Source organism: Equus caballus, chromosome 7 (genome assembly GCF_041296265.1).
Source record: "Equus caballus isolate H_3958 breed thoroughbred chromosome 7, TB-T2T, whole genome shotgun sequence".
Lineage (NCBI taxonomy): Eukaryota > Metazoa > Chordata > Mammalia > Perissodactyla > Equidae > Equus > Equus caballus.
In genome coordinates, this window is record NC_091690.1 from 11832537 (window position 1) to 11858737 (window position 26201).

Below are 26201 nucleotides of genomic sequence, written 5' to 3' on the forward strand. Positions count from 1 at the left end.
AATAAAATCTATAAAATATTAGATGGTCTCCATTTACAATCAAGCCAACAACAAAGGGTGAGGGGAAAGGAGCCTACCTTCCATTGCCCTTTTAAAGAAGACCTTACAGCTCCCACAGGTAAGGACACCATAATGACAGCCTGATGCTTCATCCCCACAGATTAAACAAATCTTCTGAGGTAATGACTCGAAGCTGTACTGTGGGCTCTGGCTGGCTTCTGAATCCGGCCTTGAAATGCAAAACAAAGTACTCCATTTATTTTTAGGTGCACCACTATCTAATACTAAAGTTTTCTTAACTGGTCATTGACAGGGCGAAAGGGGATTTTAAAAATAGCATTGTATAAATGCACACTTGAAAGACATGCAACTAAACTTGGTGCACTACCTGTTACTGGATTCATCAGACTTGCAAATTATTAGCGGTTAATCAGGAACAGCAACATGAAAGAATAACAATTTATACACAATTTTATGTTAGGAAAATTAAGGTCCACTGGTTTAAAAAATTCTTTCTACAAAACTTATTTAGAATCAATTTAGCCTTCATCAAATGAATTATTATGCCCTTCCTGTATGCTAGGTAACAATAAACATGGTTTTTGCTTCAAGAGTTTAATCGTTCTTAGCAAAGCTTTTGTTTTGAGTTTTTAAAACTCAACCCTATAATTATTGTTACAAGCATAGGTGTTTGTCATTTAAAGTACTGTTCAATATACTGACACTTTTTTTTCCCCTATTTACAGCACAGAAGATTCCAAGAGAGCATTCTTTTTTTCCTATAAAATTCCATTACTTCAATATGTAAATTAAAATGTTTTTGAAAACCTTCACGAAAAAAGTTATAGCGGATCCGAAACAACACTGGAATACAGTGCACTGCAGGGATTAACGTTTAAATCCAGAATTTAAACACATTACCCTTCTAATTAATTTTAATCTTGAGATTTGTATGAAAATGGAGCCGTTAAGCGTCCAAACCTGCTTTCGGTTCTGGCCGGGTACCCCGCATCAAGTGATTCCCCTCCCGGGGGACGGTGCCTTAACGTCTCCTCTCCAAAACACATCCTCAGGAGACAGCCTTGCAAGAAGAGAAGCATTTCATAAAGCCCCCACATCGCCTCACCTTTTCGGCTCCACGGGGCCACAGCGGACCTAGTGTGACGCTGCAAATTTTCAATCAGGGCCGGTCCTGCCCGGGAAGCTCGCCGATTTGTAAAGTTTAGAAAAATGTTTGCGGGAAGGCATGCTCCAAAACCCGGCATATTCTGCGCCCCCTTTGCATCCCCCAAAAATGAGGACAAGAGGGAAGGAGAATGAAGCCCACCTGCCCCGTGCGCCGCCCCCACCACCCACGCCCTCGCGGCCGCGCGGGGAGCGGAGGGCAGGGGGCTGGCGGCGGCGGTGGCCCTTCTCCCGCGCTGCGCAGGGCGCGCCTCGCCCCGGCCGCTCACCTCAGGTAGTTGAGATAGGGCGGGTAGACCTGCGGCAGGCCCTCCTTGAGCACGGCGGCCTGGTAGCCGAGCTGCGGGAGCCCGTTGAGGCCGAGCGGCGGGTAAAGCGCAGGGGCCGCTGCCACGCCCGCGGCGGCCGAGGCCGAGGTGGAGGGCAGGGCGTCCCGCGGCAGCAGGCAGGCGCCCGCGCCCGGCGCCTTGCAGGGCGGCGGCGCAAACGGGCCTTGCTGGGGCGCCGCGCCCTCCGCCTTGTACAGAATGCACTCCAGGGTCGACCCCGACGAGGAGGCGGACGAGACGGAGGTACTCGGGGGGGCGGCCGCCGCGGCCGATTCCCCGGGTCTGGACGACGGCGCGCGCTGAGGCAGAGGCGGCGGCGCTAGCGGGAACTCGGTGAAGATAGCGGGATTGGCGCTCGCCACCAGGTACGGCCGCGGGGAGCGCGCGGCGGCCTCGGCGCCTTCCTCCTCCTCCTTGATCTTCAGGGCGGGCGACTGGAAGTCGCCGTAGAACGGGAACGCGTCCTCCTTGGGCTCGGCGTCGGGTGGGTACGCGCAGTCGGGGAAGTCGCTGGTGGCCACCAGGGTGGCCGAGGCCGAGGGCGAGCCCCGCGGCGGGGCAAAGGCGCTGACAGCCGGGGCCCCGCCGTCATAGCTCTCCCCCTCTAGCAGCTGCCGGGTGCGGGCGGCCAGGAAGGCCGAGTTGAGCGGCAGGATGGGCAAGTGGATAAAATCCATCACCGTGGTGGCCAGCGGGGAGCGCCCGGGCGCCGGTGGCGCGTCCTGTTCCGCCAGAGCAACCCGGGGCGCCGAGAAGCGGGCATCTTCCTTGGGGACCAGGGCGACGCCTCCTGCGGCCACCCCAGGAGCCGTGGCCGGGGCTTCTCCTCCGGCCGCCGTGCCTCCCAGAGGCCGGGGTTTGCCCTTCAGAAGCGGACCCACGGAGTCCTCGGACTCGGAGCCATCCTCCCCCTCCATCTCCACCACTGCGGGCTGCGGAGACGGCTTCACTGCGGCCCCAGGCCATCGAGGGCTCCCAGAGGTCCGGGGCAGCAGCTGCCGGGACGGTGACAAGCCCCTGGACAGTATTTTATGGGCAGCTGCCGTCCCAGAGCTGTCGCCAGCCTTGCCCTGGGGCCGGCTCATGAGCGGGGGCAACACCCCCTGGGTGGAGGGGGCAGATCGGGGATCTTCAGGATGCTCCTGGCCAAAAAGGCACCAAGGGCTGGTGGCCTCGCAGGTGGGAGGGCTGGCGTGGCTTTGCCCCGGATCTGAGGGCGCCAGTAGCGTGTCCAAGACACTGTCCAGCAGCCCGCTGTCCTTTTCTGGGGGTCTAGAGCTGCCACCTCCTGCAGCCCCTGTGGCTTCAACTCTGGGATACGCCCCCTCCACTTCTGACAGCGACTGCTGGGCCTGCGTCTTTCCGTCCCGGGGGTCCTGTCCCTGGCAGGGCCGAGGGAAGAGCAGCCCGTCCAGGGAGATGGGGATGGCCGAGACCACGGACGAGGCGTCGGAGGGCTGGCTCTCCTGGAAGGGGCCAGCGTCTGGACGTCCCAGCCGAGGGGATCCGACCTGGGTGGGAGAGGGCGCACCGCCCGCCACGTGGGGAGCCCTGGGATCCTTTGCTTTCAGCTCTGTCATGACGACTTGAACTTCCTTTTTCTCCTCCCCTGTCTCTAGGGAGGAGGGATAGGGCAAGGCGGAGGAGGTGTCGGGAATATAGGAGCAGCGGGAAGAGAAAACAGGTGTTGAATTTGGCTGGACCGGCGGGGGGTATCTCCACCTCCTGGGTCGGAAGGGGGCGGCGCTGGTCAGCTCCTGCCCTTGCCCTGCATCCGGTAGGCAAGGAAAGGGTGGCAGTTGTTGGGTCCCTGAGGCAAGTGGGGAGGGCAGGAGAAGGTAGTTGTAGGATCTCGTCGCCTAACTGGGAGAGCTCTCCAACTTCAGTCTGACGACAAGAGACGCAGAATACTCACAAGTCCGGCACTCGAGTGGTGGCAGCTTCTAAAGTAATTAGACGCGGCTCTCTCTCCCGACTTTTTCTCCGGCTTCAAACCGGTGCACGCCTTGTAGCTCCCAATCCCTGACTGCGTTCCACTTCCCTTCTCACTAAAACCCTGGGGCTACTTGGACCTTTCGGTACAGCCCATTCTCCACAACAGTAGTCTTCCTGCCGGCTCCCTATTGCTGGCGACAGTCACCTCTGCAGCTGTCGCATTTCTCAGCAGTCCGGGAGGACGAAACTCCTCTGGTTGCAGATTCCACTCAAATGCCAAATGAAACTAGTTCTCATTGAGAATGCTACTCACACACCAGATCCTCGCACGCTCAGATACTACAAGGCTTAACTCAAGTTGTGACAGCCGTGGACTGGTCCCACAGCTTTCTAACGACGCTTCCTCCCCTTCCGGAGGCCCCGCCTACAGCCCCTCCCTACCCCAATTATGGACTTGATCTGAATTTCTGGAGTTGGTATTCCCAAGCGCTAGTCTGAGTTCCACTCTGAAGAGCAGGTGTTGTGGGATGGAACTTCATAAGCATATTAGATGTTGTCCTATCAATTAAGAATTACGCCCAATCTGACTGGAAAAACGAATGGATTCTACGCTGACTTTTCAGGATTTTAGTGTTGTAAAGATTTAACAAAGAGGAAGATATTTGGCTATATTATCTTTCAGAATAAGTGTATCAAGGATGATCTTAAATAATATAAAAGAGATTCTCTTTTATGTCTTCCATAAAAGTGAGTACCTTCAAATTTCTCTTACTGCAAACAACATGTCCTGCTCCTCTTAAACAGTCCTCAAGGTAGCAGAGAAGTTTGGGAGTGTAAGAAAGTTGATAACACCTCTCTACCTGTGCAGGAAGTTTGGATGTTGTGTGCCATCCCTTGATTTGTCCTCAGGAATGCATTCCAATTTTTAATAAATAGTACTTTAAGGAAAGTTTCCTTTAGTTGCAGCTTATTCCTGTGCTACATCATAAAATCTTCAATAGAGTTGTTGAATAGTATTTTCTTCCCTCAACATTCTTATTTAAAAAAAAAATAATCCTTGAGTTTTTTAAGCAGATCTCCTCTTACTTCTTGAAGATATACTGGAGGGGGGTGGGGAGTCTCACAATATATTTGAGATATGGAGTCAGAAACGAACAATCTCTGTGCTGAACTCAAGACCATTGGGTATCTTGACATCATCTTAAATGTACCATATTCAAAACGGAATTAATCACTTGGAAAGTTCCTCGAGGTCCTATCTGTGCTGATGCCCCCACAGGTTCTCTCAGCCAGGGGTAGAGAATACAGTGGAAGACTCCAAGACTCCAGGATGGGCAGAGCCACTAGAGGTAAGGAGCCTGGATCTCTGTCTCACCTTGGGAGGGTCTACATGAGTCAGAAATAAACTTGCATCATGTTAGGCCACTGGATTTTGGAATTGATTATTCCAGCAATTAGCTTATTCTGACTAATTTTAGATGTAAAGGAATTAGGCAGATAGAGGAGAGGTGAAGAGAATTCCAGGAAGCACATATACTATGTTCACAGGACATCAAATAGGAAGATGTAATATTAGAACTGCAAGGGGGTCATTATGGATACAGCATAGAGTAAATTTGGGAATGGAAGGGGATGAGGCTACAGAGGTGAACTAATTTATTATTATGAATACTGTTATTGTTGCTCTCAGGCTTTCCTCTTTCCCATCCATTTTAAACCACTTAACATGCTTTTTTGAGGTATAATTCACATATCATAAGGTTCACTCCTTTTAAAGTGTACAAGTCAATGGTTTTTAGCATATTCACAGTTGCGTAACCATCACCACTATCAATTTTAGATTTATACACCCCAAAAAGAAATCTCATCCCATTAGCAGTCACTCCTTTCTCCCCAAATATCCTCCTAGCCAGTAATCTACTTTCCTTCTCTAGGGATTTATCTATTTTGTACATTTCGTATAAATGGAATTGTACCATATGTGGTCTTTTTTGCCGACTTCTTTCACTTAGCATATTGTTTTCAAGGTTCAGCCGTGTTGTAGCATGTATCAGTACTTCATTCCTTTTTACGGCCAAATAATGTTTCATTGTATGATTATACCACATTTTATTTATCTGTTTATCAGTTGTTGGACATTTGGGTTGTTTCTACTTTTAGGCTATTATGAATAATGCTTCTATGAAGATTTATGTACAAGTGTTTGTATGAACATGTGTTTTCCTTTCTCTTGGATATATTCCTAGAAGTAGAATTGCTGGGTCATATGGTAATTCTAGGGTTAACTTTCTGAGTTTTACCTTTTGAGGAACTGCCAGACTGTTTTCCAAAGTGACTGTACATTCTGCATTCCCACTAGAAGTATATATATATATGAGCGTTCCAATTTCTCCACATCCTTGGCTGCACTTGTTAGGTCTTTCTTGTTATAGTTCTCCCAATGTGTGAAGTGGTGTCTCACTGTGGTTTTGGTTTACGTTTTCCTGATGGTTGGTGCCACAGAATCTGTAGAATTTGTAGAATCCGGACAGCACTGCCAGGTAGTCTTTTAAGACCGTTACATGTGTTAATTTGTTTAATCCTTCAACAGTCCCATGAAGAAGGTACTGTTATCTCCATTTCATAGTTGAGCAAACTGAGGCACGGAGTTGCTCAATGTTATAAAGACAGTAAGTAGCATAGCCAGATTGGAACCCAGGCCATCAAATGGCAGCCTTCTTGGGAGTGTTATTTTTAAACAGCAGATAGCTTGGAATTTGGTTTTCAGGTTGCTGTAGCCATAAAATTGGCTCTCGGCCTCATTTTAAATCTGGCAAACTATATTTGGCTTAATTTTGATTGGTTATACAAATTCTCTCAAGCCATACAGTCTGACTAGGTTATTTGCATAAGATTGAAAATCTTGAAGTGGGAAAACAATAATAAAGGTGCCCAGCATATCCTAAATCACCATTATGCCATGACATTTGATTCTTGGTGATTAGCGTTGTTGGTACAGGAATTTCAAAATATATGAATCTTTGAGTGAAACAGAACTACTGGTTAAATTCAAGTAGATGGGGCTAACTCCAAATATTCCTGAAGACTATTTACTTTTGGAGAAGAGAATTCAAATTTGGAAGTTTTTGTTTGTCTGTTTATATTTGAAAAAAGTTTTATTAAGGTATAATTGTCAAACAATATGCTGCATATGTTTAAAATGTACATTTTGTTACACTTTGACATATGTATATACCTGTGAAACCATCACCACAAACAAGATCATAAATAACCCTTTTCCTCCATAAGTTCCCTTATGCCACTTTTCATTTATTTTTATTTTTTAAAATTTTTATTATTATTGTTTTTATTTGTCACACTGGTTTATAACATTGTGTAAATTTCTGGTGTACGTCATTATATTTTGGTTTCTGTATAGACTGCATTGTGTTCACCACCAAAAGTCTAGTTTCCGTCTGTCACTACACTTGTGCCCCATTTTCCCTTTTGCCCTTCGCCTAACCCCTTTCCCTCTAGTAAGCACCAATCTGTTCTCTGTATCTGTGTGTGTTTGTTTGTTTATCTTCCTCAAATGAGTGACATCATACGGTATGTATCTTTCTTTGTCTGACTTATTTTGCTGAGCATAATACCCTCAAGGTCCATTCACGTCACAAATGACACAATTTCATCTTTATTTATGTCATGCCACTTTTTAATCCTTTCCTACTGCTCTTTCCTATTCCCACCCACCTCTGCCACTTCCCATCTATCCGTAAGCAACCACTAATCTGCTTTCTATCACTACACATTAGTTTTTTTTTTAAAAAAAATCATATCTGATTTATTAAACATATTAAATTATACACACACGGTTTTTAGGACTAAGTGTGTTAATGTTTTTATTAATAGACTTTACTTTTTTAGAACAATTTTAGATTTACAGAGAAATTAAGCAGATAGTACAGGGAGTTCCCATATATCCTCTACATACAGTTTCCCCTATTAACATCTTATATTAATATGGTATACTTGTTATAATTAATAGACTAATATCAATACATTATTATTAACTAATAGAAATAGTTTATTCAGATTTCCTTAGTTTTTACCTAATGTTCTTCTTCTTTCCCAGGATGCCATCCAGGACACCACATTACATTGTTGCTATGTCTTCTTAGGCTCCTCTTGGCTATGAAAGTTTCTCAGACTTTCTTTGATTTTGATGACCTTGACAGCTCTGGGGAATCTGGTGAGGCATATTGTAGGGTCCCCCTCTATTGGAATTTCATGTTTTCCTCATGATTAGATTGGAGTTATGGGTTTCGTGAGGAAAATCACAGGGGTAAAGTGCCATACTCATCACTTCATATCCAGTTACATACTGTCAACGTGACTTATCAGTGTTGATGTTGACCTTGATCACATGGCTGAAGTAGTATTTGTCAGGTTTTTCCCCTGCAAAATTACTCTTTTTCCCCTCTTGCCATACTGTACTCTTTGGAAGGAAGTCACTAAGCAGACCATACTTTAGGGAATATGTGGGAGTAAGGAGTTAAGCTCTCCTTCCTTTAGGGTGGAGTATCTACAAAATTTATTTGGAATTCTTCTGCATGGGAGAATTACTTCTTTTCCCCTATTTACTAATTTATTCAGTCTTTTATTTATATCAGTATTGACTCATGGATGTTTATTTTTTATACTTTGGGTTATAATCCAGTACACTTTATTTTGTTGCTCAAGTTGTCCTAGCTTTGGGCATTGGGAGCTCGTGTGTGTGTGTGTGTGTGTGTGTGTGTGTGCGTGCGCCCGCTTGCGCACACGCACGCGCACTTTCCTACTTTCTGTCATTACAAAATGCTACAGACTCATCTTGTCTATTTCCTGCTCCCATCCTAGAAACAGCTATTTATTGGAAAATTATATTGGAAATGAAGATCTGAATTCTAAATGTGTTCTACATTTGTTTTTATTTCTTAGAATTTTATGTAATACAGTGTATGATTTTTTCATCTAGCTTCTTTCACTCAGCGTAATTATTTTAAGATTCATCTATATTAAGTATGTATCATTAGTTCATTCCTTTTATTGCTGAGTAGTGATTCATTGTATAGATATACCATAGTTTATCCATTTACCTGTTGATGAGTATTTGGATTGTTTCCAGTTTTTTGATATTGCAAATAAAGCTACTATGAAATTGTATGTATAAGTCTTTGTATGGACATATGTTTTACCAAACAATTTTCCAAAGTGATTGTATCATTTTACATTCCCTCTAGCAGTATATTACAGTTCTGATTCTTCCATATCCTGGACAACAATCGGTATGGTCAGTATTTTTAATTTTAGCAATTCTAATAGTTATATAGTGATATCTCATTGTGGTTTTAATTGCATTTCCCTAATGACTAATGATGTTGATCATCTTTTCATGGGCTTATGTGTCATTGGTATATCTTTCTTGGTGTGTTTGTTCAAATGTTTTGTTTGCTTTTTAAAAAAAAGTTGTTTATTTCCTTATTGTTTGAGAGTTCTTTATGAATTCTGATGCAAGTCCATTGTCATACATATGATTCGAAAATATTTTCTCCTAATCTGTGCCTTATTCTTGTTTTCTTAACAGTATCCTTTGAAGAGCAGATGTTTTTAATATTGATAAAGTCTAATTTATAAATTTACACTTTTATGAATTGTACTTTCAGTGTCATAATTAAAAATCTTTGCCAAACCAAAGGTCACAGAAATTTACTCCTATGTTTTCTTCTGGTTTTACAGTTTTAGATTTTACCTTTATATCTATGAATTATTTTGTTACTTTTTAATATGGTATGAGGTATAGATCAAAGTTCTTTGTTTTGCATATGGATATCCAGTTATTCCAACACTATTTGCTGAAAAGAATATCCTTTGTCCACTTAATTACCTTTACAACTTTGTTGAAAATCACTTATTCATATATGTGGAGGTCTGTTTCTGGACTCTCGATTTTGTTTCATTGTTCTATTTGACAATCTTTATGTCAATACCACTCTATCTTGACTGCTGTAGCTATATAATAGGTCTTGAATACTTGAAGTGTTACTGCTCCAACTTTATTCTTCTTTATCAAAATTGTTTTGATTATTCTAGGTCCTTTGCATTTCCATATAAACTTTAGAACCAGTTTATCAATTTCTACAAACACACCTGCTGCAATATTGATTGGGGTTGAATTGAAATAGATTGATTTGGAGAGAAATTGATATCTCATCAACGTTGTCTTCCATCTTCCCATGAAGATGATATATATCTCCATTTCCTTGGGCCTACTTTCTCTCAGTGATATCTTGAAGCTTTCACTGTACAAGTCTTTCACATCTTTTGTCAAATCTATCTCCAGTTATTTCATATTTCTGATGCTATTTTGAATGGTATTGTAGGGAAGGAAGACTTTTCCTCTATGCAAAGTAGGTTCATCTGGCCGGAGAACGAATTAAATTCACATGAGACAGAATAGCAAGAGAAAATTAAACAACTGCTTTATGACGAACCATGGCCTTGGGCCTTTCTTCCAGAAGGAAGAAAGGGCACCAAAGAAGTGGGGTGCACAGAGTTGTTATATACCCCTAAACAGGATGTTTCACATATGATTGAAATGTCCCTCCTACAATAGTCACAAGGTTGCCCTGTTGGCACAGCGCTTGATGGACACAGCAGGAGGCAAGTCTATTGTCTTGAGCTGGGTGGCCACAGGTGAGAGCAGCAATCAGTTCCTAGCCTAAGGAAAGATGCTTAATCCTTAAAGAAATGCCAACATTGGGAGGGGGAGGGAAGTCAGTTACAGGAGGTTACCAGACAAGCACAATAAAATGCAGATTTAAGTCCTTGCCTTTGGCATTGATTAAGAGTTTCTAGAGAGAAGGTCATCTCCTTTCTTCTTCCTGGTACAGAGGGAGGCGCCTTTTACAGATAGAGATATACCTTACAAATGTAAGTGTGTGCTAACAAAGGGCAAATTCCATTCCTCAGAGCCTCCTTCCCTGTCCCAGTTTATCAAAAGCAATCAGCCTCAAATAATCCTGATGCCGAAGAGACATATCTTGGGGTGGCCAATTTCAGGTCCCCACAGTCCTGCCTTTGAAACTTTAAGAAGTTTCACAGTCCAGAAGCTGAGTGGTAGATTGTTTCATCTCACTGAACACATTTCTTAGTCCTGATAATGGATCAGTCCAGTTAAAGTCATTTTAGAAGGTGGCAATGCAGGTGGGCTCCCAAAGTTAGGCCTATATTTTGGAAGCAAGCAATCAGGTATTTAATAAGTAGTTCTATGGAAATAAAAAGAAAAACAAGGTTAGTGGTTGGAGCAAATTATAAACTAGTTCCTGAGTCCAGGAGGCAGCCAGTCAAGAAGACTTCTAGATGTTAGAGTCAAAGCATCTTTAGCAGCTTGAAACATCTCTGATGATGTCATCAGGCTTTCAGATGGCTTGCAGTTTACACAGCAACAGACAGGAATCTCTTAAATTTCTATTAAGTCGTTCAGCTTCAGTTTGCAAGGCTTCAGGAAAAAGAGCAGGTTCAGTTCTCAGTGATTCCAAATGAAAATGAGGAAGATTGAAAACATTAGTTTGGAGATGTGTAACCAAATATTTCAGCAGAAGAATTCAGGATCCAGTCCAGTTCACAGGTAGAAAAAAACCTCAAAGACAATTAACAAAACTAGGATCTAATATCCACAAATGTGTATTATAGTTTTTCACTGAAACATAGTTCTTCTCTCTAAAATCACCCTCATTTTTACCAAAGATAGACAAATTAAGACTAATTGTTTGCAATATAAGTTTAGTTTGGAGAAACTTGGCCCAATTATTTACATAAGTGCAGCAAGGCTAGCAATTGATCGTATAGGCTCTTAAATCTGCTTTGCTGGAATTCTTTTATCTGGAATCTCAGATTGAACTTTAAAGACCTCTAGAGGCCAGGAAAGCCAAGCCAAGGACTTGCCGTCAGATTTTGCTTGCAGTACCTACAGATTCGTGTGGATTCCTCTCTTCTTGAGGTCCCCCAAAATATTCCGAGGTTCTTTACATCTGCCAGATAAACAAGCTTCCTCACTTACCAGGTAAGATTGCCAGAATCTCTGTAAACAAGGTACCAGACCCATATTTCCAAGTGGCTTTATTTCCACAAAGTCAACCTTATTCCTCAAAGGCAGTATTGTCATATCCGAGTCTGTATGTTTCTCTCAAATATGACATTCCAGTCAAAGCCTTGGTAATATAACCAATGTGTCCTGTTATAAGGAGAACAGATTCTTATTGAACTTATGCAAATAACTATATTGCCACAAAATAACCATGCTCACAAAGAGTTTCCAAATTCTCGAGGGATCAGGTAGGGGGAAAAAGATAAATGTTTCAGTTTGCTCACAAAGGTATAATTTCACCAAATTGCTGTAAGTCATAGCACAAGAAAAAAGAGAAGATTTTCTTGAATCTGAAAAAACAAAGCAAAACATCAAAAAATCAACAATATTTCAATAAAAGTCATAAAAATTATAATCATCCTCAGTTCGTTCAGTCCTGTATAATCAGTTCTTGATCTTAATCTTCTGTTAGCAGTTTTATGGGGTCATCAGTTTCTCCATTAGATTTCTATAATTCCTTACCCAGTTCAGTTCTTTTTTTTTTTTAAAGATTTTTTTTTTATTTTTTCCTTTTTCTCCCCAAAGCCCCCCGGTACATAGTTGTATATTCTTCGTTGTGGGTCCTTCTAGTTGTGGCATGTGGGACGCTGCCTCAGCGTGGTCTGATGAGTAGTGCCATGTCCGCACCCAGGATTCAAACCAACAAAACACTGGGCCGCCTGCAGCGGAGCGAACGAACTTAACCACTCGGCCACGGGACCAGCCCCAACACAGCTATTGTTTTAAAAATCACTCCATGAATCAGGTACAATACAAAGCTCCCTAGTTATGAATCCAAATTTTGTTTTGCGCCTTTTTACTAATCTTTGTGGAGAAGACACTCAAGATGCTAGATTTTTTTTTTCTTTTTGGCAAGGGCATGCTTATGGCCTTTTCCCCTCTCTTTTTTTTTTTTTTTTTCAGTCTTAGGAATTAGTGATGGGCTAGATAGTAGTTCCTGGAGAGGGGAGATGATAATCCTTTTTGAGATAAAGGAACTGGGTGGAATCTGAACTGCCTCTAGAGCTGTATTTCCAGTCTTGCATGATTTTCCAAGGACAGTTGGAAGTTACTGGGTGTAACTCAATGACATTCTAGATTGACCTACCTCTCCAACTACATCACAAAGGCACAGAGAAACCCCTCAAGTTTTGTTTCTGGGGCATAACCCATCCCATTGAAAGCGATTCTAACTAGTTAAAATGCACCCGGGGGTGAGTCTCTGGGTTGAAACATTTCCCATGGCGGTAAAGCTGGTGTCCAACTGACAGCAGCCAGAGAAAGGGTGCAAAGGTGCCTGACTGCAGGCATCAACATAGTTATAAGATCTAGTCAAATCCCACTTAGCCCAGGTGATGAGGACTTTAGGCCGGTTAATTTTATTTTATTTATTTTATTTATTTATTTTTTTAAGGAGATTAGCCCTGAGCTAACTACTGCCAGTCCTCCTCGTTTTTGCTGAGGAAGCCTGGCCCTGAGCTAACATAGTGCACATCTTCCTCTACTTTATATGTGGGACGCCTACCACAGCATGGGTACCAAGCGGTGCCATGTCTACACCCGGGATCCGAACTGGTGAAGCCCGGGCCGCTGAGAAGCAGAACGTGCAAACTTAACCTCTGCGCCCCTGGGCCGGCCCCATAGGCCTGTTAATTTTAAACTGCAGATGAGAGGCAGGCTCCAAGGACTGGAATTTGCTTGCCCTTTGAGAGACATTTGTATTTGTGAAAGAAGGGAGATGACCTTGTCTCTAGAAACTCTAAATGGGGAAGGCAAGAACTTAAGTTGGTTACTGTCTGGCAATCTCATGTAACTGATTTAGGGTGGTGGCTTCTGACCTTTACTTAATCCGATTTGATTCTTATCTAAAAGTCATGGGATCACCCAATAGCCAGACCCCACCTGCACTGATACCATTTTAACTTTTTTTTCATATTCTTTCCTTTGTCTTGTAAAGAGATAACTCAGATACCTATGCCTTAAAATTAGCCCTACCCTCAGCTCATTTTTGCAACAGCAGCTCCTCCTGCCCATGGGCCCTGTCCCCATGCAGCAGCTCTGACTGCCCATGAGTCCTGTCCCCATGCCCGCAGCAGCAGCTCTGACTGCCCATGGGTCCTGTCCCCATGCTATCACACTATTCTTTAAATAAAAGAGCACTACTGCCAGATCTTGAGAGTCCAAGAACTCTTTCTTTCGACTCCTTGGCTCACCGACCCCGCATCACAGGCACTTAGTCCCTGAGCCAGCACAAGGCGAGGCAGGAAACAGGAGGGAAAGGCCTGGAACTGGCTGGAGGCTGGGCTCCCAGTGCCAGGGTTGAGAGTTAAGTCTCTGGCAAAAAGTTTTCAATTTTACAGAAGGTCCAGGTTCTGCTCAGGTCCAGCCTGAACTTAACCTCAACTTAGTGACAAGAGTGGAGGTGGCAAACAAAGGAAAAGAGATCAGAGCTCACCCTCATGGCCTCTTCCCCAAGGATTATCGAGATAGAAGTCACACAGCAGTTCCCATGCTGGGGCACACAACACCATCAGGACAGTTCACAGAATAAATCACAGGTCTCCCATCCTCATAACCAACTCAGTAGGCACCTAAAATACTTAACAAGTCAATCGCCAAGAGAGGGCTCTCAAGGTGGTCGCCGGGGTGATCAGGCCCAGAAACCAGAGTGGGGGCTCCTAGGGGTGGAGCCTTTGAAACTTTAAAGATTTCCTTGTTTCTCAATTGCAAAGCTCCAAAGGAGCCCAAAATGGCCACTGTCACTTTAAGAGAGAGGAAAGAAAAAGGTCCATTACCTTGAAAATCTCCCCTGAACCTAGCGCAGCATCCTACCCATTCTGCCTGAGGGGTCCCTATAGCAAGGGGCGATGGGGGTGTCCCTCTGCATTGCATTCCTTGTACACCTTCCCTATTATGCCTGGCAGTAATGAGTGCCAGGTGAATTGTCCCAAAGATAAAAGAACAGAGAAAAACAGTGAAGAATTTTCCGCCAGTCTGGGGGACATTCTACCCAATTGCATCCTGGAGCTGTTCTCCCAAGAAGGATTTCCCACACTCAACCAAAGTTTAGAGTTTGGTATTTGCCTTGAACCAGAGTCCCAATTGGGACTTTCCCACAGTTCGGAGTGTGGTCAGGTGCCAGAGGGAGGTATCCCAATCCAGCCTTAGGAAAAGAAACCTTCCATGGGAGTCTTGGAGATTGGCGACCGTCCTAATGACTTAAGTGGCCAACCTGTGCCCATGTAAAATTTATATATCAGAGATAGAGGCAGGAAGGAATGGATTAATTCATTCTCCATCACCCTCAGGCTTAACGTACTGATTCTCTTCAGGCTGAATACCACAATTTGCCCCATAGAGTAGCCATGGGCAGCAAACATGGATTCATACAGCTGTCCAAGAAGGTTCCCAATGGACTAGTGAATTTAGATCCATCCTTGAAAAAGAGAAAGGCACAAGGAAGACTATAACTTCAGCTTACAAGCTGGCTCAGCAAGCTGGCTCAGCAAGCCAAGGAGTCAAAAGAAAGACTTCCTGGACTCAAGGTCTGGAAGTACCACTCCTGTATTCAGAGGATAGTGTGGGGACAGGGCCCATGGACAGTGAAGAGCTGCTGCATGGCGACAGGGCCCATGGCCAGGACTTGGCAGGTCTTAGTCTTATAATATTGCATAAGAAACTATTCCCAGCCAGATATTTTAAAACATACTCAGGCAAAGTTAATATAACCTCTTTATATAGAAAATCAGCTCAAGCATTCCAACCTTTATAATCTTATCAACACTGAGACCTTTATATTTCACCAATTCAATTATAACCTGAGTCAGGGTTTAAACCTAGTCATCATTTTCTGTGTTTCCTTTTTAATTTGCCTTTTTTCATAGATACCAATAAAAATTATGATGAGAGCTCTCACAATTTTTTCCCCCAATTTAGAAGTTTTCCAAATTTAAATGATCCATCGTCTGGCCAAATTGACGAGTAGGATCTTAACAGCAACTCAACCAAAGCTTAACCAAGCACACAAAGAGGCGTCCCCAAAAGAGATCCAGAAAATTCACTCCCCAAAATAGCCTAAGAAAGTAAAGGCCTTCATTGCACAGCAAGCAACAAAGGTTGAGACGACAAAGGCCCCTTATGAAAGCAATTGGGACCTCTATGACAAACTCCCCTGAGAGCTTACACAGCCGGACAAAGAGTGTGTCCCGGAACCCCAGTCTACTCGACTGACCGCCAAATGCATGCCAGTACATGCATCCTCTGATGGCGGAGACCAGAAAGGTCACAAAGCCAAGCTCTCAAGACATAGACAAGACAAAAAGCCCAGACAACAGGCTTATAGAGATGCCTGTGTCTTATGACAAACAAAAGACAGAGACAAGGAAAAGTACTATCTCTGGGAGGAAAAGGATCTACAACCAGTGAGTACTCAAATCCTAGAGTCACTGAATACAAGAAGCTAGCCTCACCAACATTTTCTCCTGCTAATCTAAATTTAGAAGAGCAAAAAAAAAAAAAAACCTCACCACTCTTGCTTCCTTTGGAGCCTGCAGGCAGAGATCCAGGAGACTGACGTGGTAAGAACTCTTACCTCTTGCCGGTTCTCGTCAGGGCTCCGGGATCTCTTGGCCGCAGCAGTCCAGGAGCAATCAGTGTCCAGCCAGTGAAATTGTGCCCCACGTTGGGCGCCAAACTGTAGGGAAGGAAGACTTTTCCTCTATCCAAAGTGGGTTTGTCTGGCCGGAGAACGAATTAAATTCACATGAGACAGAATAGCAAGAGAAAATTAAACAACTGCTTTATGACGAACCATGGCCTTGGGCCTTTCTTCCAGAAGGAAGAAAGGGCACCAAAGAAGTGGGGTGCACAGAGTGGTTATATACCCCCAAACAGGATGTTTCGCATATGATTGAAATGTCCCTCCCACAATAGTCACAAGATTGCCCTGTTGGCATAGCGCTTGATGGACACAGCAGGAGGCAAGTCTGTTGTCTTGAGCTGGGTGGTCACAGGTGAGTGCAGCAATCAGTTCCTAGCCTAAGGAAAGATGCTTAATCCTTAAAGAAATGCCAACATTGGGAGAGGGAGGGAAGTCAGTTACAGGAGGTTACCAGACAAGCACAATAAAATGCAGATTTAAGTCCTTGCCTTTGGCATTGATTAAGAGTTTCTAGAGAGAAGGTCATCTCCTTTCTTCTTCCTGGTTCAGAGGGAGGCAGCTTTTACAGATAGAGATTTACCTTACAAATGTAAGTGTGTGCTAACAAAGGGCAAATTCCATTCCTCAGAGCCTCCTTCCCTGTCCCAGTTTATCAAAAGCAATCAGCCTCAAATAATCCTGATGCCGAAGAGACATATCTTGGGGTGGCCAATTTCAGGTCCCCACAGTATCTATGTAAGTTTTCTATTGCTGAGAAAGAAATTACCACAAACTTAGTGGCTTAAACATCACCCAGTTCTTATCTCAGTTTCCATGGGTCAGGAGTCTGGGCATGGTTAGTTAGATCTACTGCTCAGGGCTCACATGGCAGCAATCAATGGATCAGCCAAAACTGCATTTCCATCTGAAGCTCAGGGTTCTCTTCCAGGTTCATTCAGGTTTTTGGCAGACTTCAGTTCCTTGCTGCTTTTGAACTTATGATGGTTTCCATATTCTTTGAAGTCAGCAGGAGAAATTTTCTCATGCTTTTTAAGGGCTTCTGCCTGATTAAGTCAGACTCACCTAGATAATCTCCATTTTGATTAACTCAAAATAAACTGGTTTAGGATATTAACTGCATCTGCAAATTTCCTTTTGCCATAAATGTAACATAATCATTGGAGTGAAATCCAGCATTTTGACAATCTCATCTACATTCAAGGGGAGGAAATTATACAAATCATGTATACCATGGAGAGGGGATTTTGAAGACCATTTTATAATTATGCTTAATTTATATTTTGTATGGTACATTTCTAGTGTTTAGAAATACAATTTATTTTTTAATTGGAGAGATGAGGTTGGGTGTCCTTGCTGGTTTTCTGATTTTATGAGGGAAAGCATTCAGTCTTTTATCATTACGTATGATGTTAGTTGCAGATTTCTTCATAGATTTCCATTGTCAAATTGAGGAAGTACCCTTCTATTCCTAGTTTGCTCAGAGGTTTTATTAGGAGTAGATAGAAGTTTTTGTCAAATGATCTTTCTAGACCTGTTGAGATGATCATATGGTTTTTCATTTATAGTTTGTTAATATGATGAATTATGTTGATTGAATTTTGAATGTTTAACCAACCTTGTATTCCTGGGATAAGCCCTACATATTCATGAAGTAATTTTTTTTTATATATTACATTTGATTTGTTAAAAGCTTGTTTAGAATTTTTGAATCTTCATTCATGAGGAATATTGGTCTGTTCTCTTTTCTTGTAATGACTTTGTCTGGTTTTTGTATCATGAATTCCAAGAAATAAATGGCATATTTTCATATTAATAAAATAAAACAAAAAGTACAATAAAATTTAGGGTTTCTGCAAATACATGTCTTTTGGCATGAACTGTTCTTTAGTATTATCTCTTCACTATGGCACTGGGCAGAGCGTGCAAAAAAAGCCATGAAGCTTGCTTAAACTTGAAAAGATGATTGAGTTTTGTCAAGTCTAGTCCAGTTTTTATAGTGAATGAAGGAATCATTCATTCATTTTACAAACATCTGCCTGCAGTATGTCATTAAACAGTTTGTTTTTTATGGTATTTTACAATGTATACACATTGCTACACTATTACATATAATGCTCATAAAACTTCATGGTGTGAATATTATCTCAATTTTGTAGCTAAGAAAATTGAAGTCTGAAGTCTTAGACCTAGTAATTAGTAGAACTCACTAGTAGGGTTTCTGATTTTAAATCTAGTGCTATTTTCACTTTACATATTGTGATTGTATATTTTTTACAGTTCCAAGTGTTGTGTAGTTCACAAGTTTCATGGAGTAGTGTAGAAACATTTACTTGATCTGAGACCTCAGAAATATGAGCACATTCAGAAAGGTATGTTGGGACACCCAGACCTATGATTTGGTTACTTTGGAATTTTTATTTTTCATACAACGTTAAAACTCTAATTCTTTTGTATCTACAAAGGGATGATTGTACGTGAAAGTTGGCACTTGATGTGAGTACACAAAAGTCACTTCTCTGACCTTCTTGACACACTCCCCTAGTTTCTGAATCCAGTGTTCCATACAACGCTTGGGTTCCTCAGGCCCCTCCACAGATGTATTGACCACCCACAAATGTATACCTGCTTTTTATACCCATGTCAGGAGGGATATATTTTAGTTCCAAGTAACAGGGTGCTCAACAAAAAGTGACTTATACAACAGATATTTCTTATCTCACATGACAAGAAGTCTGGAGGAAAGTAATTCCAGAGTTCATTAATCAGTGGCTCAGTAATGTCCGCAAGGTCCCAAACACTCCATCTTTCCAGTCAGCTAGTGTCAGAGGCTTAGTTTTATCTTCTTTCTTGTCCCCTAATGTCCAAAGATGGCTTTTGAAGCTGCAGGCATCAGAGTCTCGTATAATTGCATCTAAAGTTCGGGAAAAGGAGAGTTTCTCCTGACAAGTTTTTTCTTTTTTCTTTTTTTTAAATCAAGGAAGAAAACTTTATCCAGAAGCTGATCCCTCAGACATGCTATCAAGAATTATAGGCTAGCACTGGGTCATCTGCCCACCACTGAACTAGTTACTCAAAGGGGAATTTGATTAGATTAATTGTGATTCATCTCCTGCAGCTGAGTCCACTACTCTGCATGCTTTGCTACCAGTATGTGAACAAAATTGGGGTTCTATTAGAAAGGAATAGGAGTACATGTATGGCTGATGGGAATTCGCCAAATAGTATCTGACGTTCTACCAGTCTCACTTCCCTTGAAATCCTACATGACTCTTAATATAAACTTAGAAAGAAATTCACATTAATGTATGAATGTAGTAGCTTACTTATTTTTGTAAATACAATCTTCACAATTTATCTTAGTTATTTTTTGCACATACATATATGCATACATAGACTCTTGTGATTCTCTCTAATATTTTAAGATGATTATCAACTCAAAATATCCTTTTTTGTATCTTAAATTATTCTTCAAGTTTAGGCACTAATTGCTGATGTCTATGGCTCTCATTTCTTTTGTTCTGCAGTTTAGCATATAATCATCCAAAGCTTAACACATAGGTGCATTTGTTATATTTTTGTGTTCTTGGGGCTATATACACTTAAATAGATGGCTTATATTGCAGTTTTAAAGTGTTTAATTTTTAATTTTATAGTCAGGCTTTCTCTCCTTAATGTAATATGATTTTTAGGAATTTTTCCAAATTACCCTTAAAAGTCTATATTTATATAGATAAGAAAAGATTGGCAAATATAAGTTCTAAAGATAAAGATCTGTCACAGTTAATCTATAGTTGATTTTGTTTAATATGTCATTAATTTGTGCTATTAAGTTACTATGATATTAGGAGAGAGCGTGAAGATCAAGAACCAGAAGGTAATTCTTTTACTATATTCTGAAATCAGATCTTTTGGAGCAGGGGTCATAAACATCAGCTATTTAATCTTAAAACTTTTATTAATGATGTAAATTTTAAATTTGTCTATCTAGGAAGGGGAAAAGAAATATATTGCTATTCTGAGTAATTTTGATAAACAAGAACAAATACTATATAAAGTAGCTATGTCTTTAAACACCAGAAGTAATACGTTCCTCATAAAGTTGATAAGAAGATCAATAGTAACAGTGCAGTTGAGGTTAAAATAAGGAATTATGATAATTTTGAGTTTAAAGCTATAATGTATGAAACATAAAAGAAGGCCTTCTCTCTTAGTTTTGTGTTATACCATGTACAAGTTTTGTTAATAATGAGAAAGAATTGGAGTGTATTCCCCCACCCCCCAAAAAAGAGTATATCCATCTAACTTTAAAAATATGCAATAAAATATAAAGTGAAAAATCAAGTGCAACTATAAAAAGTTCTTACTTGATGCCAGACCATTTCTGGAACTGCAGACATTTTCAGTTGTGAGCCACTCATTCCTCACAAAGACAAACTTCATTTGTCCATTATTTTGACTTTTTTTTTTTTTTTAAACTAACCAATTCATTGAAAGTGAGGAAATCTAGGCTTAGGAGAAGCCATTATCTTTTTACAACACCAATCATAGTGAAAGCACAATATAAACAGCATAGCTAAATTTAGAAAATACAATACCCGGTAGTATTCTTCATCATAAATAGCTACCTGTATATACCAATTCTAGTAAGCAGAAATCAAAGAGAAGATGGGAGGGTTTCAAACTAGAATAGTCATTTATGTTCTTTTGCTGTGGGGAATCCTACCTCCCTCTCTTGTCTCTTACTTTCTCTTTCCCTGTGCTGCTTCTCAGCCTGATTCTTGCATTTTTGTTGTTCTGCATTACTCTACTCTCACACATACTCTAGTCTTCTAGACAATTATCTTCAGTTGACTTTCGTCCTCTGCCAGTTTTCATTTTACCCCCATTCTTCTCATCTCACATCCCAAAGTCTTGATCTTTATCCATGCAGAAATGAGAGAAATAAAATTTGTTAGTAAATACCATACTTACAAAAAATGTTTGACGTGAGGTAGGCTTTGAAATAAATTTTTGACAATAAAAAACTTTAAAGAATTAAAAATACTGCAACTATGGAAATAGCACAAATTTGTCTCATCTTTAGTGTACATGAGGAAATGGTGATGAAAACCGCTTATAAAGAAAATTAATTTTCATTTTAGAATTCAAATAATGTATTGATTTAAGGTGGTTATATCTTCTTCCTTCGCTCTTTTCTTTCTTCCACACCTCAATTTTATTCAATAGTGTTACCTTTCCTAGTGTTTTCCCTTGTATTGTTTACTCTGCTTCTACTTGAATTTGATTTTCAGCTTTATCTTATATTCTTTGACTCCCACTTATATATATATGGGTCAATCATACAGCATTTCTGTTTTTCAACTTATTTCCTCATTCTTTTCGTTTTATATTTACATCATTTATAAATATAACATTCCATCCTGTAACCCTTATCCCAATGTTTGTTTTCATTTTAGATTTTCATTGGTTAAAATATTTAATACTCACTGCTAAAGATTCCACAGCCATATCCTGGTTTCTGTAGTAGTTCCTGAAATGTGAAGAATCTTTACTAAGTTCTTACACGTTCAAAATTCTTGGTTATCTCTCTTTATACTTGAAGTAGTGCTTGGCTGAATATGAAATCCTGGGGACTTACTTTTGTTATGTATCTAATATGGGTTGCTCCTCTGCTTCCTGACTGTGGAGAAGTGTGATGCCATGGTCTTTTTCTTTCTTTTGTAAGTTGGCTGCTGAAAGAGCCTGTCGTCATCACTGAAATCTAATAAAATTTGCAGGATAAGTATCAATGTTGACTACTCTAAATCAGATTTTGTGATATGTAGTGTGCTATTTCCATAGGAGATTCAATTCTTTTAGGAAAGCATTTTCTGTTTTGAACTATAGTTTAAAATGTTCATTCTGTTCCATTAGTTTCTTCTTTGGAAACTCCACTTATGCAAGTATTGGGTCTCTTCTGCCTGCTTTATATATCTATTTTCTTCCTAATTCTTTTTTCTTTGTTTTATTTTGACATCTATCTTCTATAGCCCTTACTGTATTTTTCATGATATATTAATTTCCTAGGGTTGCCATATCAAATTACCACAAATTTGGTGGCTCAAAACAACAGAAATTTATTCTCTCACACTTCTGAAATCAAGGTGTCATGCTCCAGTTGAAGGTTCTGGGAAAGAATTCTTCCTTGTCTCTTCCTAGATTCTGGTGGCACCCAGAAATCCTTGGCATTCCTTGGCTTTTATCTGCATCCCTCCAATCTCTGCCTGTTTTCACATGGCCTTATTCTCTGTGTCCTCTCCTTTTCTCATAAGGATACCAGGCATTAGATTTAGGGCCCACCCTAATCCAGTGTGATTTCATCAGGAGATCTTTTAACTATTTTTGCAAAGACCTTATTTCTAAATAAGGTCACAGCCACAGGTCCTAGAGGTTAAGAGTTGAACATGTTTTTTTGCGGAGACACAATTCAACTCACTACACATGGTATCTATGTTCTTTGTTCTTCAATTTTGGGGTTTTTGTCTCTTAAAGATTGGCACCTGAGCTAACTATTTGTTGCCAATCTTCTTTTTCTTCTCCTTCTCCTCCTTCCCCTCCTCCTCCCCCTCCTCCCCCTCCTTCTCCCTCCCTCACCCCCTTCTTTTTCTCCTTCTTCTCCCAAGTGCCCCCCAGTACATAGTTGTATGTTCTAGTTGTATATCCTTCTGGTTGTGCTATGTGAGACGCTGCCTCAGCATGGCCTTGTGAGCGGTGCCATGTCCACACCCAGGATCGGAACCAGTGAAACCCTGGGCTACCGAATCGGAGTGTGCAAACTTAACCACTCGGCCATGAGGCCGGCCCTTGTTATTCAAATTTAAAACTATTTATTTGGAAATAATTTCAAATGTAGAGAAAAAAATTCAATATGGGTAGAAAAAACTCCCATATACCCTTCATCCAGATTCTCCAACATTTTATTCTGTTTGCTTCATTGTTTGCTTAACCTAATCTAATCTGTGTATCTAACCTGTGGCATTCTATCTATTTATCTATCTGTGGATATGGATAGATACACATTTCTTTTCTGAATCTTTTGAGAGTAAGTTGCATAAATCATATGGCTTTACTTCAGAGTGTATTTCCTAAGAAGAAGGACATTTTCTTACATTAACATGGTATGATTATCAACTTCAGGAAATTCAACACTGATACAATATTTTAATCTACCTTTATATTCCCAGTTTTCTCAATTGGTAAAATAATATTCTTTATAACATTTTTCCCTTTATTACAGGATTATCATATCTCTTTAGTCTCCTTTAATCTGGAATAGCTCCTCAGCTTTTTTTAATCTTTCATGGCTTTGATATTTTGAAATATATAGACCCTTTTTAAAAAAGAGACTATTCTTCATTTTTGATTAGTCTTATATTTTCCTATGGTTGGATTCTAGTTAAGCATCCCTGGGTAGAGCACCACATAAGTGGTATTGTGTCCTGACGACATCACTTTCAGAGGCACATATGGCCTGTCTGCTCCTCATTGCCAATACTGATTTTGATCATTTGGTCAAGGTATTATTCAGTTTATCCATCATGTACTTACTCTTTTCCTCTTCCAATCTTTATTATTACAGTTGAAAAATTTTGGTTCTCCTACTCCAATTTTCCCTCTACCTTTATTGGTGAGCATACTCCTGCAAGGAAAAGTTCTCCCTTTTGTTTATTTACTCATTCATTCGTTCATTCATTTGTTTACCTACCTACCTATTCATTATCAAAATGGATTCGTGGATTCCTATTTTTTTCAAATTTTCTGCTTTTATTTTTCAATACTGTCTTTATTTCAGTGCTTAAATTGTCCCAGGTTTGGCCCTGGGAGTTCCTCTACACTGGCTCCTTTGTCCTTTTAACATGCTCCTTTTTTTAAAAAAACACTTGCTTAGTTTATGACTTAATATGTTCTGGGATCATTTTGCATTTCTTGTGCCATCCACTGAATCATCCACCTTTTGGAGGAAACTTGGTTCATTTTAGTGGAAAAAGCAATTAAAAACCAATTTCTGGGCACTCAATGTGCTCATTACTACTGGAATATCATCTTTATTTCTTGGCCCTTTGAGCAGGTAGAGTTAACAAATGTCTGTGTGTATGTGTGTGTGCATCCTTTATGGGTGTATAATCTAGTATACATATATGATCTGTATAACATGTATGTATAACCTCATATAATCTAATTATCTATCTATGAAGATATCAAAATTATTATTTCTTGCTGATACCTCTGAATCCTATCCATCTCCAAAGAATTTTCTTTGCCTTCCTCCATTCTGTATTTGTATCTCTCTTCTTCCACAGTGACAACCCTGATTCCCAACAACATCAAAGCATTCAAAGCATTTATTCCATTTCCCCAGTCTAACAGAATACCTAAAATAATTTCAGACTTGTTTCATTCATACCTCTGTAAAAAATACCTACAAAAAACTTCAAATTTTTTCACTCTTCCTTTCTGTCTTCCCCCTTCCCCTGACTAAAGAGATATAGTAAAATACCATGTTTAAAAGTTTTTTGGATTTGTTGTTGTATTTTCTCTGCAATATTGTTATGTTATTCATTTGAAATATAGTTGTATATATTTGTTTTCTTTTAGTTTTAATTTGTTTTAATTTTTGTTCTACCCCTTGGTGATTTATTTTTATTTCTAGAATATATATAACATTAACATGCATCCAGAAGTCGTAACTACAAAAAAAGCCATACTTTCTCAGACAAATGTCATACCCTCCTCTGTCCCTTTTGCCTTCACCTCACCACTCTGTAGGTGACCAATTTTATTGTTTTCTGATTTCTCCTTCCTGTGTTTCTTTTTGTAAACATTAGCAGTTATATTTGCTCTTTTATTTCTCCTTATTTACCATATAAAAGGTAGCTTTTTTCACTTAATAGTATATCCTGGAAGTCACTTCATCTAAGTTCTCATTAATGTTTACAGCTGCATAGTACTCTGTTGTGTGCATATAGACTATAGTTTATTCAAACAACATCCTATGTTGGGACATGTAGGTAGTATTTAATATTTTGCAATTATAAATACTGTAAGAATGAATTATCTGGTTCATATGTATTTTTATATTCTTGGAGATGTGCACGGAAGGTAAATTCCCAAAGGTGGGACTGTGAGGTATGATGATAAATGCCTGTGCAGTTTTGTTAGGTAGTACCAAATCCGCCTCCAGAGGAGTTTACCAATTTCTATGCCCCCAGCAGTGTGAGTGCTTATTTCCCCACAGTTTCACTAACAGTCAAGCTTTTGACTTTTGCCAGTCTGATGGGCAAGATATGATATCTTTTTATATGCTAACATGCTTAATATTTTTAAGGGACATTTTTATATTTTTTATTATAAATTGCCTATTCACATCTTTTGCCTATTTTTATGTTTCTGGTGTTTTTTTATTTTCAGTTTTTAAAAGTTTTTTGTATGTTAGGGATATTACCCCTTTACTTGTGATATATGTTGCAAATATTTTGCTCCCAATTTGTCATTTATATTCCAAATTTGCTTGTGGCATGTCTTGCTATGAAAAATAGTTTAAAAAAATTTTGTGTAGTTCAAATTTATCAATTTTTAAAATTGCATTTGGAATTTAAAATTTAAGAATTATGCAGCCTTTTTCTACACTAAAGTTATGGAGGAACTTACTCCTAGTTTTCTCTAGTACTCATATAGTTTTCTTAAAGTTTACATCTCTAATTAATTTGGAGTTTATTCTTACTTATAGTATAAGGAAGGGATTTAATTTTTTCTTTTTTTTTTTTTAAAGATTTTATTGTTTTCCTTTTTCTCCCCAAAGCCCCCCAGTACATAGTTGTATATTCTTCGTTGTGGGTCCTTCTAGTTGTGGCATGTGAGACGCTACCTCAGCATGGTTTGATGAGCAGTGCCATGTCCGCGCCCAGGA

The 26201-nt window shown here is 40.3% G+C and overlaps 1 protein-coding gene and 1 long non-coding RNA gene across 4 annotated transcripts in view; one reads left to right on the top strand and one right to left on the bottom strand.

The window, feature by feature from the left end:
• PGR (progesterone receptor) overlaps positions 1–4388 on the bottom strand; it is a 73946-nt gene extending 69558 nt beyond the window's left edge. For all 3 annotated transcript variants that reach the window (XR_002809026.2, XR_011440421.1, XM_023644695.2), the window contains exons 1-2: positions 1455–4388; positions 78–229 (exon numbers count right to left, since the gene is read on the bottom strand). Coding sequence is in view for 1 of the 3 variants with exons in the window: in XM_023644695.2 (XP_023500463.1) it covers positions 78–229; positions 1455–3094 (1792 nt within the window). In the remaining 2 variants the exon portion in view is untranslated. The remainder of the gene's footprint in view (positions 1–77; positions 230–1454) is intronic.
• Positions 1745–26201, top strand: part of LOC106783352 (uncharacterized) — a 52110-nt gene continuing 27653 nt past the window's right edge. The window contains exons 1-2 of the long non-coding RNA XR_011440422.1: positions 1745–1879; positions 4729–4798. This is a non-coding gene — a long non-coding RNA (uncharacterized lncRNA). The remainder of the gene's footprint in view (positions 1880–4728; positions 4799–26201) is intronic.